Source organism: Herpailurus yagouaroundi, unplaced genomic scaffold, assembly GCF_014898765.1.
Source record: "Herpailurus yagouaroundi ecotype Mexico unplaced genomic scaffold, PumYag 569, whole genome shotgun sequence".
NCBI classification, from domain to species: domain Eukaryota; kingdom Metazoa; phylum Chordata; class Mammalia; order Carnivora; family Felidae; genus Herpailurus; species Herpailurus yagouaroundi.
The window spans coordinates 4092519-4116521 of record NW_024412786.1 but is presented as its reverse complement, the minus strand read 5'-3'; the positions used below and the strand labels follow the sequence as shown (position 1 = coordinate 4116521).

Genomic DNA, 24003 nt, shown 5'->3' with positions numbered 1-24003 from the left:
TTTTTAAACAGAAGAGATGTAAACGTGAAATGGCTGCGGGAGGGGTGGGAGCTGGAGAAGAATGGAGAGGGACAAGCAGAGGAAGGGAATCAAAAGGGCTGTTGGCCAGCCACATGGAGCCAGGTGACACCAGCACACACATCTCTGTCATGGATTGTGACACCCCCTAGCAAGCCAGGGATGGCAGGAGGGGAGGACAGGGTGAAAAGAGGGCACCTCCCAAGGCCGAGGACTGACAGGGCAGGAATGGCAGAGACTCGAGGGTCGAGAGACTCCAGAGAGCTCGAAACGGTGCTTCTGAGTGGCCGGGAGCTGCAGCACACGCGGGGCCTCAGAGCCGGGCCTGCGGCAGATGGAAACAGGAGGAGAGCAACCGGGGAAGGGCGGGCAAGCACACAAGTTCGCCCGGCTGAGGACACAGAGGGGGCGTCATGAAGAGTAAGGTGGGGGAGGCGGACACAGGGGACAGCTGAGCCGGAAAGGGCATCTCAGAGTCTGAATTCTTGAACTCTCCCCCAGATAGCCCCCTACTGATGGTGACTGATGGTGTCGGGGTAGGAGCCCGTCCTTTGGGTTTTGGAGCTTCGGACCGTGAGCAGGTGGCTCTGGGTAAATGACAAGTCATCAGGCTCTTCTATGAGTCCGTTGTTGGTTCTCCACCCACCACTGCTCCGGGACCGGTGGTGAGTCTGTGTCGGTTACTCAGGTTCCACCTCTTAAGTGTGGCCTTAGCGTCAGGGGCCCAGGTACGCAGAGGTCAGCTTAAAAACCTGGAATGCCTGGGGCCTGCGGTGCCATGGGAAGGAGGACATTATCTCTGGAAGTCTTTCTGTCCCAGGAAGGCTAGGGAGAGTAGGAGGGAAGGAGAGAAGCTCTCCTCCCCATCCTCTCCATCCAGACAGCACAGAGCGGATTAGGAAGCTCGGCATCCTCTTGGGTATCTGGAAACGCACCCGTGTGTGCGAGGATGGGCGCGAGTTGGCGAACGGTCCCTCGGGAGAGGCAACTTCGGGGGCAGGGGTGGGAGTGGGTGTGGAAGAGGTGGAGGGTGGCCAAAGGCCGGTGACGCCTTGCCAGCTTCCTGCCTTTGCAAAGACTGACCCAACATCCAGGACTCAGGGCCCTCGCAGTATGTGAAGAGACTCATTCAAGTGCTCGTCTTACAGACCCGCGCACACATTCGCCCACTCGCCACAGCCACCCCGAATGGGGAAGGGCCAAGGGAGGCCCTTGTTCCCCTTAACCTAGAGGGTAAGGGCCAGTGATCCGGGCCCCTGACTGAGTGCTCTGATGGGTGGTTCCCTCTCAGCTCCCCCTTCTTCTCTGGAGCCACAACTGTCCCTGCCTTTGTCCCTTCAGTTCTTGAGCTCCCTGACTCAGCCTGGTTCCCCAGTTCCCAGCAGTAGACAAAGCCCTTGTCAGTGGGGTGGGGGTGGGGACAATGAGGAAGTAGCTGTGAGCGTTAGAACCAGAGTTCCAGCCCTTCCTCTCAACCTTCAGGGTCTTCCAGCCTCCCTAGTGCAGAGGTCACCCCTAGGCCCCTCCCCAACTTGCCCTGACCTCTAAGGCCTGGCCAACCGGGTGGAAACGAACTAGGACCTTCCTCCCAGCTAGACAAAGTCTGACACCTGGTGGCCAAGGTGAGAAATGGCCAGAAGGATCCCTTTTCAACTGTTCCCAGAATTTCTCCAGGGCCAGCTGGCCAAGGTGACAGGGGCAGTAATGGGAGAAGGCTCCGAGGGGATGGTTGGGACATAGCAGAAAAGCCAGCCAGTGGCAGAAAAACCCAGATGGAGGGGGACCTTTGCCTTCCATCAGGCTCCTGCCCCTCAAAGCCCACAAGGCCAGAGAACCTGGAGCCGGGAGAGGTGGGGTGTCTGGGATGGACTAGGAGGAGTTGCCTGAAAGAATTCTGGTCCACAGGGTGGGGAATGGAGCCCATGGTGTGTGGGCATGTGGGTGGGGGGGGGGGCCAGGGATACGAGTCTGGCTGCCCAGAATCTCTAGCTCCAGGTGGGTGGCAGGGCCTGAGGGCCTGAGGAAGGGGATGCTGGGGGGAGGGAAGGAGAGCAGGCTGCACCCACAGTCTGCTGGGCCCCAGGCAGCTGCTTCTCTATACCTGCCCCAACCTTCCTGGCTCTAGCTGACTCTCTCCACGACGAGCCCCACTGTGAGCTAGGGGAGGGAGAAGGGGCTCCTAGGGCACCTGTGCAGTGCTGAGGGGGGCCCCCCCCCCCCCCTGCCACATTGTCTGAGCTAAGCCAGGCCTAATCCCCTTCCCCTCGGAGCAGTAGACAGTGGGCCTCAGCCTTCAGGAAGGTGCTGGGCTCCTGTTCCGGTCTTCGCTCTCCGTTTCCCTTGGGTTCCCCCAAGACTTCGGTCTTGGCCTCAAGCAAGGCCCTTGAGTGTTCCCAGGCTGAGATGCATCGGCCACTCCTGCCAGTCCCATAACCATCCTCTGGGGGTCAGAGCTGACCCGGAAACAGGCTCCTGGGTCTCAGGAAACTCTCTGAAGGAGGGAGAACTCAGCTCCTAACTCAGACCTCTGGCCTGGCCCTCCAGCCTGAAGCCCAAATTGTGATAGGCCCCACGACAGCAGTTTGGGGGATAGGCTGGGAGGCTGCTTGAGTAGGGACAGGGGTTCCAGGAAGAAAGGAGATGGGGGCAGACAGGAAGGGAAGGAAGAAGGACAAGACCTGTTGGGTGGGTAGGCCGAGTTACAGAAGGATGCCAGTTGGACAGGGATGGCTCCAAAGCTCCTGGGTGGCAGCTCCTTTGAGCCTTGGAGCTTGGTCCCACTACTGCATGACTAGCACAGGAGGGCGATGCTGTCTGCGGAGAGTTCCCTTGACTCCAGGCCAGAAAAACAGTCCTAGGGTGCCTGCACTTGAGCCGATTGCCTTGAAGGGGGAAAGCTACAGGCCAGGCTGGGTGAGAGAGGCTAGCAGGGCCTGGGCCAGGCAGAGCCGGGGGCGGCTGGCGGGGACGGCCCAGACAGTGCCCACAGAGCAGGCCAGGGTGCCAGAGGAGAGAGGGAAATGGGCTGGGGCGGCAGTAGGAGCCACTGTGGCCTCCCAGCGGCACACCTCATTTCACGCTCCCTGGGCGGTGGCAGGGCCCCACGGCTATCAGCTTTCAGGGGTGGGAAGGACTAGGAATGAGGAGGGGTCTGCCCCGCCCATGGCTTCCTACTCCCTCGGGGCTCTGTGGACTCAGGAGTGAGGTGCCACACACCTCTGGGACGCCCCCTGGGGAGAGAGTGGTCAGTCCCACCGAGCCCGGGCACGATCCCTCCGTGGCATGCTCGGTGCCTGACTGGACTCCGCACCTCAGCCCTTCCCGGGCCTGGTGGAGAGGGCCTCCCTGCTCCCCTCCCCAGTGCAGCAGGGCCCCTGTCTCCCTCAGTGTGGGCCCCACTTAGTCCGCGAGGCAGATGGGGGATTAGGCCAGGCCCAGCCCAGAAAATAAAGCAGGGAAGGGCCCTCCAGCTCTGTGCAGTGCATTCGCGAGCTCTGACTCCCACTCGGCCCTCCTCAAGGAAGTGGATGGGGAGAGCCAGGCAGGAGGAGGCCCCTGAAGACATGTCCTGTCCCTGCTCCTCCCCTTTGGCGGTCCACTCTGCAGACCATTTTCCTCTCTTGTGCCCACCTCACTCCTAACGCAGCGCACCCGCACCCCAGAGCAGTGGAAGAGGGGGCAGGCAGAAGCCTCTGAGCAGGCCCGGCTCTCCTGGAAGGAGGAACTAGATGGATCTCTAGAGGGCAGTTAGAGCTGGGCTGGTCCCTGTGCCGATTCCCAGACTCTCGCTGACCAGCGCCGTTGCCTGCTGCCAGGAAGTTGGTGAGGGGGAGGAGGGTGTAGGGGTGACTCAGCGATGACAGGAGCCCAAGGGACAAAGGTCATGGGCGGAGAATTGAGAGACACTGTTTACAGCAGCCTGCCTCCTCCAGGAGGTCTTCCAGTGCTAAGCCAGCCCTGTGGTCCAACTCATCTCTGACCCACCCTCTCCCCTATCCTTGTTAGGAACTTTATCCCCGCACTGACAACTTGTGCGTCCTGTTTGCCTCCGCTATTAGCCTCTGAGCTCCTGGGAGGGGAGGGGTGGGGGAGGACACGACCTGTGGTTTAACTGGGGCCCCACAATGCTGTGACTATCAGCACTTCCTACTTTCAAGAACCATTTTATGGGGCGCCTGGCTGGCTCAGTCAGTGGGGCATGTGACTCTTGATCGCAGAGTCATGAGTTCCAGCCCCATGCTGGGGGTAGATATTACTTAAAAAAATAAAATCTTAAAAAAAAAAAAAAAGAATCATTTTACATCTATTTTAGTTGAGTGAATATGTGGGGAAATGCTGAGAGCGGTACTTGGCATACTGTAAGCGCCATATAAGTGTTTGGTTTAGTGTGGGTATTTTCTGCTCATACTGTCATATTAGTGAGATGGCAGGTTTTACTGGTGAAAAACTAGGGATACCAATACACTCTGGCCTCCTGCTCAGTGTGGAATCTTCCTGACTGGTAGGGTGGGCATGGGGCAGGCTGCAGGACTCCGGGAGAGTTGACAAGGCCAACGCTTGCCTGGACTAAGAGTGGGCAGGGTCTCTGGGCACAGACTGTGAGAAAGGAGCTTTGGAACCCATGGGCTTTTCCGGCCAGGTCTCCTGGGGCCAGTGGGGGTGGGATGGGAGCAGGGAGGGGGCTGGATTAGCCCAAACTCTCATCGGACCTCCAGACCTGCCCCCACTGAGCTCTGCGGGACAAGGGGTGGGAGCGGAGGCTCCAGCTGGACTCTGGGGAGTTACCAACCGGCCACGGGGATTAGTGAGGCTGAAAAGAACATTTGCCTAGGAAGGGCAAACGGGAAGTGAGAGGCTAAGGATAACGCTCTATTAAGTCCCCCGAGACCCGCTGCAGACCAATGGGGCGGAGGGGGGGCAGGAGGAGGTGGTGCCGTCTGGGGCAACTTGACAGGTCTCCCACCCCAGCCTCGCCCCTTCTCCCCCAGAACACAGCTGCAGCAGCGGCCCCGCCCCCTCTGCCTGCGCCGCCTGCCATTGGCTGACGCCGGGCCCCGCCCCGCAGAGGTGGCCAGCCATTGGCTTAGGTCTTTAATGTTTGCGTGCTTGTGGGGGTGGGGGACAGGCGTCACCCCCTGGAACCAGCGGACTTCCTCTCGGCTAGTCTGGGTCACCGTGTCTGCCTGTCGCTGGCCCCAGGCTCGCTCTCTGGCCTCAGCCCTCTCTCACTCTCTCTCTCTCAGCAGCTGTCTCTCTCGTGCCCGCTGGCCTGTCTCCTTCCTCGCAGTCGCCTCCTTCTTTGCCTGCCTGGGTGGCCGCCATGGGCCGGAAGCGGCTCATCACTGACTCCTACCCTGTAGTGAAGAGGAGGGAGGGCCCCGCTGGGCACAGCAAGGGGGAGCTGGCGCCAGAGCTAGGTCTCTAAAGATTGGGGGACGGGAGCAGTGGACACCACCGAGGGGCATGAGAGGACGTGGGTGGACGCGGGCAATGGCACAGGAAGTGAAGTATGTCCTCTACTTCCTAGTCCAGGCCTGGCAACGGCCGGCAGAGGCCAAGGGGTGGCGAGGGCCGGGGAGCAGTGGGACAGCTGTGAAGTGAGCAGCAGGGGGCTGGCCTTGCAGGGCATAGGCCCCGGGCAGGCCTGAGAAGCAGCATGTCATTGCAGGGGAAGAGCCCCAGCCTCTGAGCGTGGATGAAGCAGAGCTGGAGCTGCTGAGGCAGTTTGATCTGGCCTGGCAATACGGGCCCTGCACAGGTGAGAACCCCCTCAGGCCCCAGGAGCACATCCTGGAGACAGTCCTGTCATCCACAGGTCCCTGAAGCAAGCCAAGCCCCTGCCTGGGTCTACTGAGACTGGGGGGTGTGGAGGTCCCAACACACCCCTCCACACACATTCTCTAGCCTGGACTCAGTGTCTTCTTCCCACCCTGGCAGGGATCACACGGCTGCAGCGCTGGCATCGGGCCGAGCAGATGGGCTTGGAGCCCCCCGCCGAAGTGCGCCAGGTGCTGCAGACCCACCCTGGAGATCCCCGCTTCCAGTACAGGTCAGAGACAGGCCAGGGAGGGCTTTCAGGGGGGCCAGGGTTTTCGTCAGGCACCAGCAGCCTGCTGGCCCCAGGTGGGGGCTGCTCTGACCCGAGGAAGAAATGGGTGAAGGCTCTTGGGCTTTGCTGAACGGGCGAGAAGGCTCTACAGGGTGCCTGGCTCAGGAAGGCAGAAGATGGCTTTAACACTTCTTAGCTCTGAGCTAATGGTGGGGGAAGAGTGCACCCAGGGCCCAAGGGACTCTCTATTTAGTACAGAGGGGTTGGCCAAGGACTATAGGCCATGGCCAAGAATTGGGGCTGGTGAAATCAGATCAAGGACTTAACTGACTCGCTCTGATTTTTCCCTCCCCCTCCCCTTGCACAGCCTCTGGCATGTCTATCCCCTTTGAGGCACCACCCAAGGCCTCCTGCCTGCGATCCCAGGACCTCAGGACACAAGCGGGAGCCAGTTTGCTGCCCCCTTGGCTCAGTTCTGCCATGAGAGTGTTTGGCTGTGAAGAGTGTGAAGAGGAAAGAGGCTGAATCTGGAGGTCTCTGAGGCTCAGCCTTTCATCTAACCAGCAGGCTCCTGGAGCCCCCTCTGGGAGCCAACACAGCTGAAGTTTGCACACAGCTGAAGTTTGCACTTCCTACATGGAGAGTGGTCTCCGAGGACCAGGACCTGACCATGACCCTTCAGATGCCTGCTACACACCTCCCTGACCTAAATGCTGTGCTCTGGGGAATAGCGTGGCAAAGGGGCACAGCCTTGGACAAAGCCAGACTCAGGCAGGTGTCTAAGAGGCAAAGACACACTCCCCACTTAAGGCTGGGAATCCGAGGGCAGAACTGGCAAGGGGTTCATTAATGCTTCTCAATAAAGAACAGAATCTGGAAGCTTGACCTCCAGTGCCTCCATGTGGCCCTGTTTGGGCTGGCAGCAATCAGCAAGTTGATAGGTGGGAAAGAGCCGGCACCATGCTTTCCCTCTGTTGTCCCATCCTAGATCTGAGATGGAAGAAAGACGCCTTAATAGATGGTGGGACAAGTCCTCATTAGAGCTGAGCAACCTCTGGCGCCCCCTGGTGGTGTACAGGGAAACTACTCCTTAGTCGCCTTCAAAGAGTCGCCTGACTCTTTCTACCTGACCTGCCATCCAGCCTGTCCAGTGTAGCCCACCTCACAAAAATGGGTCCTTTGTCAGAGGGGACTCCATAGGCCCACACATCATAAAGCCCAGACCTACGCATTCTTAGCAAGCACCTCTGCTTCCCCACACTGGGGCCACCTGGATCCGAAGTATATTTGGGGAAGTCCAGCCTGCAGGTCCTGCTTGGAAATGGGCATCATCTGATGGGCTTTGATGGGGAACTGGGTGGAGCAGAAACAACGCTTAGGGGACCTTGGGATGGCATGGAGTCAGTACTCCTCATACTTGTTTACCTTCACTCCATCCTGAGCGGACAGAGACCGCACGAGTATAACTCCTTGGGGACAGGCCTACAGAGCAGCCAAGTGGCCCCCTCAGCCCCCACTGTACTGGGCGCTGCCCATGCCTCAAGCTCTTTAAATGAACAATCTCTAAAGTTCCTAAAGGGCCATCAGGGTACGTTTTACGGAGAAGGAGCCCGAAGCCCAGAAGGGCTCTGCGGAGTTGCTCAGCAGTGCCAGCAGGTCCGTTGTGGCACAGAGATGAGAGGCCACGTGCATCAGGCTCTTCCCATCCATACCCATCCATACCCGTGCCCCTGCCCGTTTGCTGAGCATGCTCCGCACGCCGGGCTCTAGAGGTCCTCTTGGGTGTTGTCGGTGGTGAGAGATGAAGGAAGGCCCACAGGCAAATATTATGTCACGTGGTGGTCGGTGGCAGGTCACATCAGGGTTAGAGGTCAAAGAATGCCAGGGGTGCTTAGAGAGGTTGATCAGGGAAGTTCCCTGACAGGGCGGCATTTGAGCAGACCTGAGCGAAGTACAGGAATGAGCCTTGCACCTCTGTGGTACTTGGGACCGAAGGAGCAGCAAGCACAGTCCCCAAGGCAGGAGAGTTCGCAGCCTGGTCCTGGAACAGCATGGAGGCCGGCGCAGCCAGGGCAGAGGGAGCGAGGGCAGTGCCAGGGGAGTGTAAGGGGAAATGAGGCCAGAGAGGTGGCAGGCCGGTCCCACAGGGCCTCTCAGGCCTAGATAAGGAATCTGGATTTGATTCTGAGTGAGATAGGAAGACAGTGGTGGGTTTTGAGCCAATAAATGACACAATCAAGCTTATGTGTTGAAAACATTACTCTGGTGGTTGGTGGAGAACAGATTGTGGAGTTGGGGGGAAAAGAGGCAGCAAAACCGCTCAGGCTTTTGGGGTCGGCCTCGAGAGAGGTGACGGTGATTTGGACCAGGGTGGGGAGATCAGTCGGTTGTGGGCTTGAGAGAGGGAGGAGCGAAGGAGAACTCCAAAGGCCTCGGCCTGAGAGTCTGGAAAGCCGGAGTTCCCATGACTGAGACGGGGAAGGCTGTGTGAGGGGTGGGGGCGGGGGGTGCTGGGGAACCAAGAGTCCGCGCCTGAAGTGGGTGACACCCCGGCGGAGCTGGGGAGGAGGCGGTGGATACGCCAGCCTGGAATTCTGGGGAGCTCTGGATCGGAGATGTAAATGAGGACGTTTCTTAGGTGGCATTTAAAGCCCTGAGCGTGGATAAAGTTACCTCGGTGACTGCAGAAAGACACAAGAAGTGGTCCAAGGACAGGCCTGGGACTTCTATGCTTAGAGGCGAAGAAGGAGACTGTGGGCGGCAGGGCCGGAGGAAAATCAGGAGTTGCAGGCCCGGGGGGCCTGGACAGAAGGCATTTCAGGGTTTCAGGTGCTTTGGAGAGGCTGGTACAATGAAGCCTGAGAGCCGAATGCTGGACTTGGCCACGCAGAGGTCACCAGAGACAAGAAGTTTCCGTGACTGCCAGGTAAGAGTGTGCTGCAGTGGGCTCAGAGCGAGTGGCAGGAGTGGAAAGGGGAGCGTGCCAACTCTTTCAGAGGGTTTTACTGGAAAGGGAGCAGAGGAATACAGCGGTGACCAGAGGGACATGGGATCAAAGGAGGGGTTTTGATGTGTCGTTTTGTCTTTTGCTTTAGAGAGAGTGACACCACAGCATGATCACCCAGTGAAGACAGTGAGCAAACAGGGAGGGTACTGATGCCACAGGAGACAGAGACAGCAGTCATATGAGGCCTTTGTGAAAGTGACAAGGGCCAGGACTAGTACCCAGGGAGAGGCTGGCCTCAGGTAGGAGCATCCAGCGTGACAGGAAGGGAGGCCAAGGATGTGGGTGTAGATGCAGGTGGGAAGGTATAGTTATCAGTGGGAACATTCGAGAATCCAGTGTTTGCTGAGAGCCTCACGTAGCTCGGAGGGGTCTGATGTTTACTAAGTGCCCTGCGTGCCATCTCCTGAGCTGAAAGCTGCACATTCCTTATCTAGTTGACTGGAGTGACTCAAAACACTCTCATTAGGTAAGTATTAGCCACAGTCGACAGATAAGGAGGCTGGAAAGAAAAGCAACTTTCTCCATCAGTAAACCCCGGGGCCGGACTCACACCTGGGGCTGCCTTCCGCAGTGCGTTACCCAACACCTGCACCCTGCTGGGCCTGCGCCCTGGGTGCTGAGGGCGCTGTTGGAGAGGTGAGATCTACCCATGTGGAAAGTTAAGAAAACAATATACAGGCTACTTTGGGGCAATTGGGAGTGGTATAGATACTGAGTCTTCAGGAAGGAGAGAGCCCTGCACTTAAAAGGACCCTCATTGTGGGGACCCTGAGCACAGAGACAGCCACCTCCCGCTACGTTGGCTATCCCTGCCTTACTTTAGCACCTCACCCCTTCCGCTGCAGAATGAATGAAGACCCCCTACTGCAGCTGGGGGGTGGCCTGAGACACCTCCACTCTGAATATTGTTTTTTTTTTTTCAACGTTTTTTTTATTTATTTTTGGGACAGAGAGAGACAGAGCATGAACGGGGGAGGGGCAGAGAGAGAGGGAGACACAGAATCGGAAACAGGCTCCAGGCTCCGAGCCATCAGCCCAGAGCCTGACGCGGGGCCCCGAACTCACGGACCGTGAGATCGTGACCTGGCTGAAGTCGGACGCCTAACCGACTGCGCCACCCAGGCGCCCCGAATATTGTTTTTAAAAAATGTTTGTTTATTTATTTTTGAGAGAGACAGAGAGAGAGACAGAATCCGAAGCAGGCTCCAGGCTCTGAGCTGTCAGCGCGCAGCCCGATGCGGGGCTGGAACTCACGAGCTGTGAGATCATGACCCGAGCCAAAATCGGACGCTTAACTGACTGAGTCACCCAGGCACCCCTGAATATCCTTACTAGTTGCATCTTTTTTCTTCAAAATCTTCTGCCAGTCTTGCATCCTACTCCATGATATTACTGAGGTGGCTGCTGTAGCATTAAAAATGGGTGAACTCACTTGTCAAGTAAAACGACCCCTCCAGGAAGATGTGCCGAGAGTGGCCTGCTGCTGGCTCGACACGCCCAGCACCACCCAACCAGGCGGAGCAGCCCTGCAGGAAGTGGCAAAGAAACGTTTATCGGAAGCAAAATGGGAGGTCAGGGGCCCATGAAGGGTGAGTAAGAGGAGATGGGCAGAGAAGAGCATTCTAGATTGAGGGACTGGGCTGAGAGCAAAGGTAACAAGGAGAGGCGGACGTGTGCGCCCAGGGGAGGGCATGCAGATTGCAGCACTTGCTTAATGAGAATCGGTGCACTAAACAGCTAGCATTTCAGTGCCTACTCCGTATCCAGACGGTTCTAAGTGCCGTTTATCCTCTCAGATGCTAAAATCTTTATCAAGAGACTTTGAGGAAGAGATTCAGGCACAGTGAGGTTAAGTACTTGCCCAAGGGTCACACGGCACGTAAGTGTCGGGAACGGAATCTGATGCCTGCACGCACGGCATGTGGGATAAAGCCAGCAAGGAGGGCGGGGCCAAACATAGGGCCTGGAGCCTGAAGTGAAGGAATCTGCACTTATCCACAGTGAAGACAGCGCCTGGAAGTTGTTGAGCAAGAGAGACATAGGATAAAAATAATCATTCCGGAGAATCTGTCTGGCCAGGTAGGAAGAAAGACTTGCAGGGAAGAAAGTGCAGGCAGGGAGACCACAGCAGAAGCTATTAAATATCCAGGACATGGGTGCTGAGATGCTGGGTTGGCAGCCAGAATGCAAAGGACAGAGAGCGAGAGATGTTGCAAAGGCAGGTGGCAAGGCCTGCGGTTGGGAAGGGAGGAGTGGGGAGGAGGCGTCGAGGATGACTCAGGATTTGAGCACGGGTGCGTGAGAGAAGGCTGATGCCATGGGCAGGAGACTGGAATCTGGGAGGAGGAGCAAGCTCGACTTCATGCCTGTTCAGTTCAAGACGATGACAGGACTCCCAAAAGGAAACATCCAGTAGGCAGCGGCAACTTAGAGGTCAAGTCCAGTGGCGAGGTCAGGGAGAGGTGGCATCCAGGGCAGGGGGGACCGCCTGCACAGAAGCGACAGTTGAGCCCATGCGCGTGGAGGGGTTCTCAGGGGGTGAAGAGGGACGGGGAGGTGGCGCGACGACGAGACCAAAGATGGCGCTCGGGAAGTCCTCTCTAGAAGGTGGAAGAGCAGCAAAGGAGAAGGGAGAGTGGCCGAGAGGCAGGAGGGCCAAGGCAGAGCAGTGTCCGGGAGGTTCCCGAGAACTTCGCAAACGGCTGGTGTCATGCTGCCAGACGTCAAGGGAGAGATCATGAGGAGGAGATGGAAAGAGGAGGACGGCCCACCCTCTGCCCTCACATTTCCTATGTCCCCCTGTCCCCATTCTGCCGTCCCCAGCTGCCACAGTGACTACCAGTGCCACACCCGCCGACGAAGGCCACACTGATTCACTCTCTAGCGACTCAGGTGTGGCGGCATTTTTCCACCCTCAGACTCAGACAAACGCACCGGTAACGTCAGGCTTAAGGAGCTGATTTGCCAAGAAACTCAAGTAAATCAGGGAAAGGAACATGTCTCCGAAAGGGTCTAGAGGTGGAATGAGGCCACAGCAGTGGCAGCTTGACGTGGTTTGGGGTCAGCTCCACCTCCGGGACTTACGGGATCCTCAACATGACGGCTTGTGTTCTCCATAGTTCGTTCAGCCGAGTGCTACGCTAGAAAACAGCTTCGTGCCGGTCATGGCAGATGCGGACGGTTGGAGCTCTGGTGCCTCAGCTCCGAGGGCTTCCTGGTGGGAGAGGGGGGCCTGGAGCTAATGCGAACAGGGCCACAGGACAGGAGTGCACGCGGACTTCCCGAAGACGGCCCCGTAGCTAAGTATTTCAGAATGAGCAGGAAGGACGGAAGGTGGACAGGGTCCCGGGTCCTTCCTGAGCTCTGCTGTGGTCCTTAGTCTCTTGAAGGAAAAGGCATTTCCCAGAAACCTCCTTTGGGGCAGATGCCTCCACCTCGCGGAGAGGTTCTGCTGGCTTCCAGACCTGCAAGTCCCGCCCTTGGCCACATGCCGTTTCTCGGGGCAGCCTTCCCCAAGAAGAGTTAAGGATTTCTGTGTTTATATTTTATGAGGGCACGTCTCATTGCTACAATACATCTCACTGCCTCCGCTAGAGACTGCCTCATCCTGGTGCTGTGTGTCTAGCCCAGGGTTGGCTACGTAGTAGGCACTCACGCCTCCTGTTTGGGCTGTTGGTCCCGTCCAGCCTGTGGGGATTGTGTATGTGCAGGACGAATGAAGTCTGGTCCCTGTCTAAGTCGCTTCTCCTGGGGGTCGTGTGGCCTTGATGGCAGGAGCCGTCTTTTTCTAGAGCCTGCTCAGCACGGAGGGCGTCAAAGCTGTCAAACTTCAGAAGCTGTCAAAGCGGGCTCTGTTTCACTTCCCGTTTCGAAGCCTGTGCCTCCACTGGGCCTGCCCACAGAGCGCTCATCCGAGGTCCGCTTAGGTGCAGGGCAGAGAGGATCATCCCATACAGAGTGCAAAGGGCCATCTGGCTACCCCCCCCCCCACATGCTCTCAGGGGGATGGCAGCCCAGGATCCTCCCCCACAGTCCCACCCTGCTGGGATGTAAACTGGTACAGCTCCAAGGACGCCACATGGGCACTATTTGTCAAAATTACAAATGCACATATCCCTTTTGGTCCACATCTAGAAATTTATCCTACCGACACACTTGTATGTCTAAAAGAACATACATAAGGTTATTTCTTATCTTACCATTTGTAATAGCAAAGACTAGAAACAGCCTAAATGTCTATCACTAAGGTACCGGTAAAGTAAGTTACAGTATATGAAGGACACTGTACTGTGAAAAAGTTCAAGCAAGCTCTGCATGTTTTGGTGTAGAATAGAATGAAATCTAAAATATATGTGAAGAGGGGCGCCTGGGTGGCTCAGTCGGTTAAGTGTCTGACTTCAGCTCAGGCCACGATCTCGCGGTCCATGAGTTCGAGCCCCGCGTCGGGCTCTGGGCTGACGGCTCAGAGCCTGGAGCCTGCTTCCGATTCTGTGTCTCCCTCTCTCTCTGCCCCTCCCCCACTCATGCTCTGTCTCTCTCTGTCTCAAAAATAAGTAAACTTAAAAAAAAAAGCTGCTGAGGATTCAAATCAATTTAAAAAAAATAAAATATATGTGAAGACAGTGAAGTGGGGAAAAAAAGGGTTTATAGAACAGGCTACTATTTGGGTAAAGATGTGTGTATTCACTTGTATTGTGTATAAATATCTCTGAAAGGACACCTAGGAAATTGATGCCATTAGTTACCTTTGAGAGGAAGGTAATTTGGTGGGTTGGAAATAGGGAATGAAGGGAAATCTTCATTGACAGTACTTTTGAATTTTGAACTATGCGGCTGTATTACCTACTTAATCAATCAATAAGAAAAAAATCTCGGGGCACCTGGGTGGCTCAGTTGGTTGAGCACCCAATTCTTGATCTTGGCTCAGATCTGATAGTTTGTGAGTTCAAGCCCTGCATTGGGCTCTGCACTGATAGTGCAGAGACTGCTTGGGATTCTGTCTCTCCCTCTCTCTGCCCCTTTCCCACTTGCACTCTTTCTCTCAAATAAATACACTTAAAAAAAAAAAAAAGAAGGAAAAAAAAGTCTTACCATGTTCATGCCGACATATTTAACAAATAGTATAAATACTAAAGGGGCGCCTGGGTGGCTCAATGAGTTAAGCATCCAACTTCAGCTCAGGTCATGATCTCACGGTTCCAATCGTGGATTTGAGCCACGCATCGGGCTCTGTGCTGACGGCTCAGAGCCTGGAGCCTGATTTGGATTCTCTGTCTCCCTCCCTCTCTCCCCCTCCCCCTCCTCAATGATAAACAAACATTAAAAAAAATACTAGAGACAATTCTACTAGGGTAAAGGGGGGCACTGTGTCATGCATTGCAATGGCTCTGTGGATATCTCTGGACTCGTAAAGCTGTACTCTTACTACGTTCCACGGGGAGAGAAGGGTCTTCTACCTGTTCTGGGGGGGAGGGGGAGTGTTGGCGGGGGGGGGGGGAGACCCGTCTCCTCTTCTTTTTCACTAGCTCCCAGCCAGGCGTCTGGCACTGCCCACACTGGGACATGAGTCAACTGTCATGGTGACCGGTTTCACAACAGTCCCAACATGATGAGTCCGGTAGAGGTCCGACCAGTTTTTTCCTTTACTCATTTAACAAGTACAGGGCAGGGGCACCTGTTAGTGTGAGCAGTATGTGAAGTCCGCACCTTGGGTTCTGAGCCTTAAAGAGTTTCTAGTCTACCCTTAAATATATGACAAGATGCCCACTTTTTTTTTTTTTTTTTTTTGAGAGAGAGAGAGAGAGAGAGAGAAAAAGCTAGCAGGGGAGAGGCAGATAAAAAGGGAGACAGAGAATCCCAAGCAGGCTCCACACTGTAAGCGCAGAGCCGGATGTGGGGCTCGAACCCACGAACTGCGAAATCATGACCTGAGCCAAAGTCAGACGCTTAATCTACTACTGAGCCACCCAGGCATCCCAAGATTCCCACCTTTAAGTAAGACTGGCAAAAACTAAAAAACTTGGACAGTATATCTCAGTTGGCAAGCTGAGGGGAAACTTGTAAGAGCATAAAATTGGCCCAGCCTCCCAGAGAGAGGAATTTGGTAGTGCTAATAAGACAGAATGGCATTTACCCTCTGACCCAGAAATGCTATTTCTAGGAATTTCTCCCGAAGATTCACTTCCACAGACCTATAGCAACGTATGCACAAGCTTATTCACTGTGGCATTATTTGTAATGGCAGAATGTTGGAAAGCACCTAAGTTCCATGGAAGCTGATTAAATAAACCCATCAGTGCAATACTGTGTAGCTATTAAAAAAAAAAAAAAAAAAAAAAAGGTTTTCATTAGCTGATACAGAGTGATTTCCATGATAGATTGCCAAATATGTAGTATGCTACCTTTGTGTAAGAAAGAAGGGAAAATAAGAAAATAAGATATATATCTGAAAAAAGAAACACAGGAGGAGTAAACCAGAAATGAATGGTAACATAATTGTACAGAAAAAATAACACAAGAATTCAAATAAATGTTCAATACAGTTCATGGACTTCCTAAGGACTACAAAAAACAAAACAAAACAAAACACTTGAGCTTTACTTAATTGGTTTGTTGTTGATAATATCAGCGTAGGAATTCTAAAACTGTTGTTGTTTTTGTATGAAAGATACAAAAAAATGAATAAATATATAGATGTTGGAAATCAGAGATTACCTGTGAAAAAAGGGAGATAAATATGGAATGAAGGAAGGTGAGGAAAAATCCAGAAATGTCAGATCTGAATTGCAGATAACAGTATGCAGAATTTTGTTGTTGTTGTTGCTGTTAAGTAAGCTCTACACCCAATGTGGGGCTTAAAATCATGACTCCGAGATCAAGAATTGTGACCTCTACCTCCTGAGCCAGCCAGGCGCCCCTAGAATTCATAAATTTTTTTCACTTTATTGAAATATAATTTATCTACAGATTTTAAGCATATAGTTTTGGTAAATGTATACACTGGGGTAACCATCAACCCAACTGAGATCTAGAATATTCGATCAGCCTGAAAATTTCCTTACTCTCCTTTGCTCTCTTTCACCCTTTTGTTCTTGATAATTGGTAATTTGCATTTTCCCTCTTTTTTTTTCTTAATCCATCTTGCTAGCGGTTTATCAATTTCACTGATTTTTTTCAAAGAACCAACTTTTGGTTCTGCTAACTTTCTCTGTTCTTTATGTATTTCTATTTCACTAATTCCTGCTCTCATTACTCATTTTTGGGGATTTAACTTGTTTTTTTTTTTTTTTTTTGGCTTATTTTATTTTGCTCTTTGTTTCGACTTTTTGACTATAGGACTGATGCATCTATAAACATTTGTGTACTGGTTTTTGTGTAAATATATGTTTTCAGTTCTCTTGGGTATATATTTAGGAGTAGAATTGCTGGGTCATATGGTAAAAATATTTAACTTTTTGGAAAACCTGCCAAACTTCTTCCAGCTTCTTAGGGTAGAACCATAGAATACTGATTTTAAAGCTTTCTTTTTTTCCGATTTAAAGTTCTCAATTTCCCTCTAAAGCACTTCTCTCAGCTGCACTACACAAATTCTGATACGCTGTGCTTTTGTTTTGTTCAGTTTGAGATATTTTGCCTTCATTGTGTTTTCTTCCTTGACTCATTAGTCATATATATATATATATATATATACACATATATATGTATGTATATATATATATTTTGTTTTGTTTTAAGATTTTATTTTTAAGTAATCTCTACGCAAGGTGGGGCCTGAACTCATGACCCAGAGAACAAGAGTTGCAGGTCCCACCAACTGAGCCAACCAGGCACCCCTAGAAATATATTCTTTAATTTTTAAACATTTGGGGTTTTCCAGATATATTATTATTTCTTTCTGATTTAAGAGAGCATATTCTGTGAGATTTTAATCTTTCGCAGTTTGTCTCGTGCCGAGGATACGATCTATTTCAGGGAGCGCTCTATGTGTGCTTCCAAACACTGCGGTTCTGCAATATTACGGGATAGAGTTCCCGCAGATACATACAATGTCGGCTCTGTCAAGCTGGTCGTCCTGCTCAGACTTTCTATATCCTATTGCTTTTTTTGTCCAGTTAGTCACTTATCAATTACCAACGAAGAGTTTTCCAATCTCTGTGATTACGCACTTGCCTTTTTTTCCCCTTAGTTCTGTCAGTTTTTACTTCAGTTTTTTTGTAGCTCTGCTATTAGGTGCATATACATTTAGGGTTATAGCTTCCTGTTCAGTGGGTCCTTTTCGGATTACGAAATGCCTCTCTTTATCTCTAATTCTCCTTGTCTGGACGTTAACCTGGCCTGATACGAATGTAGCTGTACCAGCTTCTTGTGCTTTCTAAGTGCCTAGCATATCTGTTTTCATCCTTTTACTTTCAGTGTCTGTAGAAAAATTCTCTCTCTTTTACATATTATATAGTGGGGTCTTGACAAGCTCTGTGTTGTAACTGGAATATTTACAGTTACTGGAATTATTCATACAGTTGGCTTTAGGTCTATGTTTAGTCTGTGTTAGTCTGGGTTTAGTCTGCTGGGGCCACCATAACAAAGTACCCCAGATTGGGTGGCTTCAACAACAGAGATTTCTTTTCTCACAGTCTTGGAAGCTAGAAGTCTGAGATCAAGGTGTTGACAGAACTGATTCCTTCTGAGGGCTGTGAGAGAAGGATCTATTCCAGGCCTCTCTCCTTGTCTTGTCGACGGCTGACTTCTCCCTGCGTCTTCACGTTCTTTTCCTTCTGTATGTGTCTGTATCCAAATCTCTTCTTGTAAGGACACCAGTCATATCGGATTAGGGTCCAGCCGAATGACCTCATTTTAACTTAGTATCTCTGCAGGGGCTCTAACTCCAAATACAGTCGCATTCTGAGGTGCTGGAAGTGAGGATTTCATCATATGAATTTGGAGAAACAGAGCAAGGTCTGTCACCTTACTACTTTTTTTCTATGTGTCCTTTAATCCCTCAGTTCATCTTTTCCTGCCTTCTTCTGAGGAACTGAATATAATTAATACCACATTTACATATTATAATTCAATAGTCAGGATTTAAATATCATTAATATTATATTTTACTTCCTTTCTTTGCTTTTTAGCTAGATCTCTTTTGATTATTTTTTAATGGTTGCCTTAGAAATTATAGTATGTAGGGGCGCCTGGGTGGCTCAGTAGGTTGAGCATCCAACTTCGGCTCAGGTCACGATCTCACAGTTCGTGAGTTTGAGCCCTGCGTCGGGCTCTGTGCTGACAGCTCAGAGCCTGGAGCCTGCTTTGGATTCTGTGTCTCCTTCTCTCTCTGTCCCTCCCCAGCCTGTGCTCGCTCGCTCGCTCGCTCTCTCAAACATAAACATTTAAAAAAAAAAGAAATTATAGTACACATCACCAGTTGATCACAATCTAATTGAACTTCACATTTCACAGATATTAGAGCCTTACAACAATATAAGTTTATTTGCTCTCCCATTATTTCTACTATTATATTTTATTCCTCCATATGTCATAAACTGTATCTTATGATAATATTACTTTTGCTGTAAATAGATACTTGTCTTTTGTGGAAACTGAGAAAACAAAAAAGTAACGCTTTTAAATTTACCCAACTTTTACCATTTCTGTGGTGCTTCCTTCCTGCCTATGGATCCAAGTTCCCAAATTTCCTTTCAGACTGAAGAACGCCCTTTAGCATTTCTCGGAGCGCAGGCCCGCCGGCAGCAAAGTCTCTTCTCTGTCGCTCTTTTTCTTTTTAAGTTTTATGTTTGTGTGTATGTATGTACATGTTTATTTATTTACTTATTTTGAGAGAGGGAGAGAGTGGGGAAGGGGCAGAAAGAGAGGGAGAGAGAATCCCAAGCAGGCTCCACGCCGCCAGCACAGAGCCCAGTGCAGGTTTTGAACTCACAAACCACGAGATCACGACCTGAGCCCAAATCAGGAGTCGGCTGCTTAACTGACTGAGCCACCCAGGAGCCCCATCCTCTATCATTTCTCATAAAATGTCTTTACCTGTCTCTCCTACTGCAAGATATTTTCATTGGCTACAGAATTCTAGATTGTCTTCTTTGTCAGCACTTCAGAGTGTGAGCTCACTGTCTCTGTCCTCCACTCTTCCACATCACTGTTCCCCGATATGGAACCTACCTGCTTTCAAAATGTTTTCTTTACCTCCGGTTTTCAGCACTTGGACTATGACATGCTTACTCCAGGTGTGATTTTCCTTTGCTCCTCCTGTTTGTGGCTTGCCAAGCTTCTTGAATCTGTAAGTGAATGTTTCTCATCAAATTTCACATTTTTTTTTCTTACCATTATGTCTTCAAATACATATATTTTTCTGTCCCATCCTCTCTCTCCTCTCTTTCTGGAACTCCAGACACATACGTTAGGCTGCTTGAGATGGTCCTATAGATCGCTTGGGCATTGTTAATTTCTATTCAGTCCTTTTGTTTCTGATTTTCAGATGAGATCATTTCTCCAGACTTGTCCTTAAACTCACAGCCTATTCTTCTTCCAAGCCTTCTTCAATCTTTTGGTAAGCCACTCCAATGGATTTTTCAATCGATTTGGTTCTTTACAGTTGTATTTTTTAAATGTTTATTTATTTTGAGAGAGAGAGAGAGAGAGAGAGAGAGAGAGAGAGAGAGAGAATCAGAGAGAGAAGGAGACATCTCTGAAGAAGCAGGCTCTGAGCTGTCACATCAGCACAGAGCCTGACGCGGGGCTTGAACTCAAGGACTGCGAGATCATGACCTGAGCCAAACTTGGACGCTTAACCCACTGAGCCACGCAGGTGCCCCAATTCTTTACAGTTTTAATTACTCTGTTAAGACTCCCAATTAAGACCACTATATTTTCCTTCAAGTCCTTAGTCATATTCATAGGAACTACTTTACAGTCTTGTACGCTAATTTCAACATTGGTATCATCTCATGATTATGTTTCCGCTGACTTTTTTCTTTTTTTTTTTTAAGTTTATTTATTCATTTTGAGAAGGACAGTGCAGAGAGAAAGAGAGAGAGAGAGAGAGAGAGAGAGAGAGAGAGAGAGAATGGAAGAGAGAGAGAATCCCAAGCAAATTCCACACGGTCAGTGCAGATCTCAACGTGTGGCTTGATCTCATGAATCATTAGATCATGACCAGAGCTGATATCAAGAGCTGGATGCTTAACTGACTGAGCCGCCCAGGTGCCTCAGAATAATAGATTATACAAAACACATAATAAATGTAGAAGGAATGATAGAATTTAAAAAAAACACAATGAAATAATAATGTAGGCCAAGATCATTCCTTGATACTAAAACCAATGATTTGACAGATTGTCGGGGACAGGATATTCACACAACTTCAACTTACCACACAGCTCATGACTACAAAGGGAAAGGGTTCCTGGACAATGGAAAGATCTAGCAGATGACATCTTAACCAGCAACCAAACTCAACATCAGCAATAATGAGATCGGGCAACATTAAATGGTTGAAGTAATGAAACAGAGAGAACTTACTGCTCATACAGTATTCTTGCAGAAAGGTTTAATCTGAATCTAACTGCAAGGAAACATTCAAGCAAATTCAAATGGGAGGATATTCTATAAGACAACTGGGCTGGGTTCTGCAAAAATGGCAGTGTCATGAAAAACAAATAGGAAGGAACACTATTCTAGATCAAAGAAGAATCAAGAGACATGACACCTAAACGCAGTCTGTGATCCCTGATCGGATCTTGAAACTTTTTTTTTTTTTAAGCTGTAATGGAAAATTTAGGGCTATTTGGGGAAATATAATTATGGTAGGCAATCTAGATAATCATACTGCATCATCGTGAAATTTCTTGGCCGCTGTGAAAACAGTTTGGCGACTCCTCAGGAAGTTGAACACAGACCTTACCAGATGATCCAGCAACCCTACTTCTAGGTACGCGCTAAAGAATCAAAGCAGGGACTCAAACAGATGTTTGTACAGCCGTGTTCACGGCATCATCCAGAGTGGCCAGAAGATGAGAATAACCCCTATGTCCATCAACAGGTGAAAGCCTGAGCAAAATGTCGTCTATCCATGCACCAGGATGTTATTCGGCCTTAAAAAGGAATGACATTCTGACCCATGCTAGAAAAATAGATGAATCTTGAAGATATTAGGCTGAGGGACATAAGCCACACATAAAATGACTATTGAATGATTCCACTTGCATGAGGTGGATGAGCAAAGGTATGGAGATAGAAAGTAGAACAGAGATTGCCAGGGTGGATGGGATGTTTAATGAAAAAGTTCTGGAAATGGCTAGTGAGGAGGGTTGCACGACATAATGAATGTAGTTAATGCCACAGGCCGTGGAGGAGGCCCACCAAGTGAAGAAACGAGCTGCACAGCCGTGTGTACTGCTGGGATAGACAGGCAGCTGCTGTTCTGGACACTTCTGCTAAGTTCCAAGCCTTCCTGGGCCACATAACTTATGGGGGGCGGGGTACGTATAATGAGCTCCATCTCCCCGGCCTTTAGGGGCACCTTCCTTCACCCAATCTGTCGCTCTCCCCCACGATTATGTCTGACTTGAGCGAGGCCAGCATGTGGCCCTTGCTTTTATCCGGGTCTTCTTCCACCCGCCCCTTTCTGCCACCCCTCCCTCTCCATCTTCACCCCCGAGGCTCGCCGAGCTTCTGCGGGTCGCGCCAGTGGGGTGGAGTGTGGCATCTGTACCCAGGCCGGGGAAGCTCACCGGGCAAACTTCGCCAACTCGCCTCCCCACCCAGTGGGAGGACAGCTTTGTATTCTCAGTTCTCCAACCCAGACCCAGAATCCCCTCTGGTGTGCCAGCGGTCCAGGCAGCTGCAGAGTAGGAGAAGGGGCACCGGCTCCCCGATGCGACACGCTGCCACGGGAACAAGTCAGAGTCTAGCGCGGGTACGGGAGTGAGACTCTGGCCAAATGTGTCTGAGAACAGCTGGGCCAGGCTGGAAAACTGAGGCAAAGGGGTAGGAAATTCTGACTGAAATGAGAAGGAAGGGGCGTACGGCTCTGCTTTCAGGTCAGCCTACGACTACGGCCCTGCCGGTAGGCAGATGGCGCCCCTTCGGTGACAGCCGAGGGAGCGGAAAGATCGCCGGTCTCCGTGCCACCGTCTGGCTCTTTGGTCTATAACCCCAAAACTCAGATCTCTCAGGTGGAAAAGTCAAGGTCATGATGTAAGACTTTCTGGCCGTTGTGAATTGTAAAGGACCGGCACGCCCCTGAAGCAGGCTGACGTAGGCCTCCGGGGCAGGCACTCGGCTGTGGTGACCTCCTCTCAAACGCCGGGCCTGGAGTTGCCAAAGCTTCGCGTGGCGCTTGGCTACTCGGGAATCCCGATGCCCAGTGGGCACTTACCCGCAGCCAGTGGAGTGGGAGCAAACTGGAAGAGCAGGACTCCAGAGTGGACGTGCAGGCTGCCGGGAAGATGAAAGAACAGCCGGTTCTGGGTCCCTCCAGAAGTCCATCTGGAGGCGCCATCCCCCATCTAGGGACAAAACGGTCAATCAGTCGTGCCCCATCCCTTCTTTGGTTGAACCCACTTAACCCTCCTCCAGTTTCTTCAATCCGAGGATGATTTCACCCTTTGTGAGCAACAAAAGGACCCCAGAGGGGAGCCTAGACAGGACCTGGGAGGGTCTGCCCTGTCCTCAAGCCACTCTCCTCTCAATATTCTCTGCTTTGCCTTCCTCAGGCGACACCTCTGTCCCAAGTGCTGAGGTGGTTCTCCCTTTCCCGGGTCTTTGGACAGCTGTTCTAGGTGGTCCCCTTCAGGGCTAGAAGGGCACGGCCCTGAAGTCAGCCTGATGATGGCGCCACCGAGGCCAACTTCCTTCCTCTGCGGGGGCTACAGGCCTTGGCAATCTGTTGGCATGGGGGACACAGTTTCCGCTCCCAGGTGGGTCACAGACGGGAGAGACATTCTCTGGGGAGGAGTGGGCCGCAGACAGAGGAGAGCCAAGAACAGCCACAAATGCCACGAGACCAAAGTATCCATCACTGGCCCTCAAGACTGCTTCAGAATCCTGCGCTGTAGTTTCCTCCCCTTGTGGTAGTTCAGCTCACTTCCGGGGAAGGAGGCTCACGAACCCTCCTACCCGTCCGCCAGACCCTATTCACTTGACTCCTAGTCACTGTACTAGACATGCCAATAATATGGCCCCCAAACGCCTGCTGATCACATTCTTCCCTTCCCGGGGGGTCTGTAAGACAGCGTGTAAGCTTAACACAAGGGTCTCAGGGTAATAGCTTGTCTCGCCAAGACTCAGAGCCCCTGTTCCTCCACTAATATTTCCTACACGTGTGTGCTGTGCTGGGAGCAAAACCCTGATCAAAATCCAGTCCCTGCTCTCTAAGAGTTCACATCTAGATGGGGCTCCAGACATTTCTCCCCCATTCTCGGGGCTACTGGGGGTGGGGAGTGCCCACAGTATCTTTTCCCCACTCCTTGGCACATCCACATTGTCTACATCCCTCAAGGCCCCGCTGAAGTGCTGTCTGCTCCTTGCTGCTCTCATGACACAGCCACTTAGCAGTGGTGTCTCCGGCCTCTGAATGTTCACAGTAGACACCTGTATCTCTCTCATGATGTGTCACGTTGCTCTTGTATTACGTGTTTGGTATGCATAGTCGATCTTCTCTACAGACTCTGTTTTCTTGAGGGCAAAGATCATCTCACACATCTCTGGATCCTTCAGACCACGCCACACAATGCCAGGTACATAATACGTGGTCAAAAACTATTCGTACAATGTGGCTTCCTCATACAGATGCTCTTTGGATGAATGGAAACTTGTTTGTGAAGCCACCGGGAATTCCCAGATTTAATAAATAATACATTTTATCACTAGCTTAAAATTCCTTGTTGGGATTTTCCCAATGAATACAAAGTTAGAACTCAAT

The 24003-nt window shown here is 51.5% G+C and overlaps 1 protein-coding gene across 1 annotated transcript; it reads left to right on the top strand.

Annotated features, from left to right (window-relative positions):
• The first annotated feature begins 5125 nt into the window (after positions 1-5125).
• POLD4 (DNA polymerase delta 4, accessory subunit) lies at positions 5126-6952 on the top strand. Its single transcript, XM_040465637.1, has 4 exons — positions 5126-5435; positions 5687-5776; positions 5956-6067; positions 6435-6952. Exons 1-4 carry the CDS (start codon positions 5339-5341, stop codon positions 6457-6459), a joined length of 324 nt encoding a protein of 107 aa, XP_040321571.1. The 5' UTR covers positions 5126-5338; the 3' UTR covers positions 6460-6952.
• The last annotated feature ends 17051 nt before the right edge of the window (positions 6953-24003 follow it).

Excerpts from the sequence above, each read along its gene's own strand:
- POLD4 (XM_040465637.1), top strand. The coding sequence starts at position 5,339 with ATGGGCCGGAAGCGGCTCATCACTGACTCCTACCCTGTAGTGAAGAGG. Across the intron at positions 5,777-5,955 it reads GCAATACGGGCCCTGCACAG|GGATCACACGGCTGCAGCGC; the intron begins GTGAGAACCCCC and ends CCACCCTGGCAG. Across the intron at positions 6,068-6,434 it reads GATCCCCGCTTCCAGTACAG|CCTCTGGCATGTCTATCCCC; the intron begins GTCAGAGACAGG and ends CCCCTTGCACAG.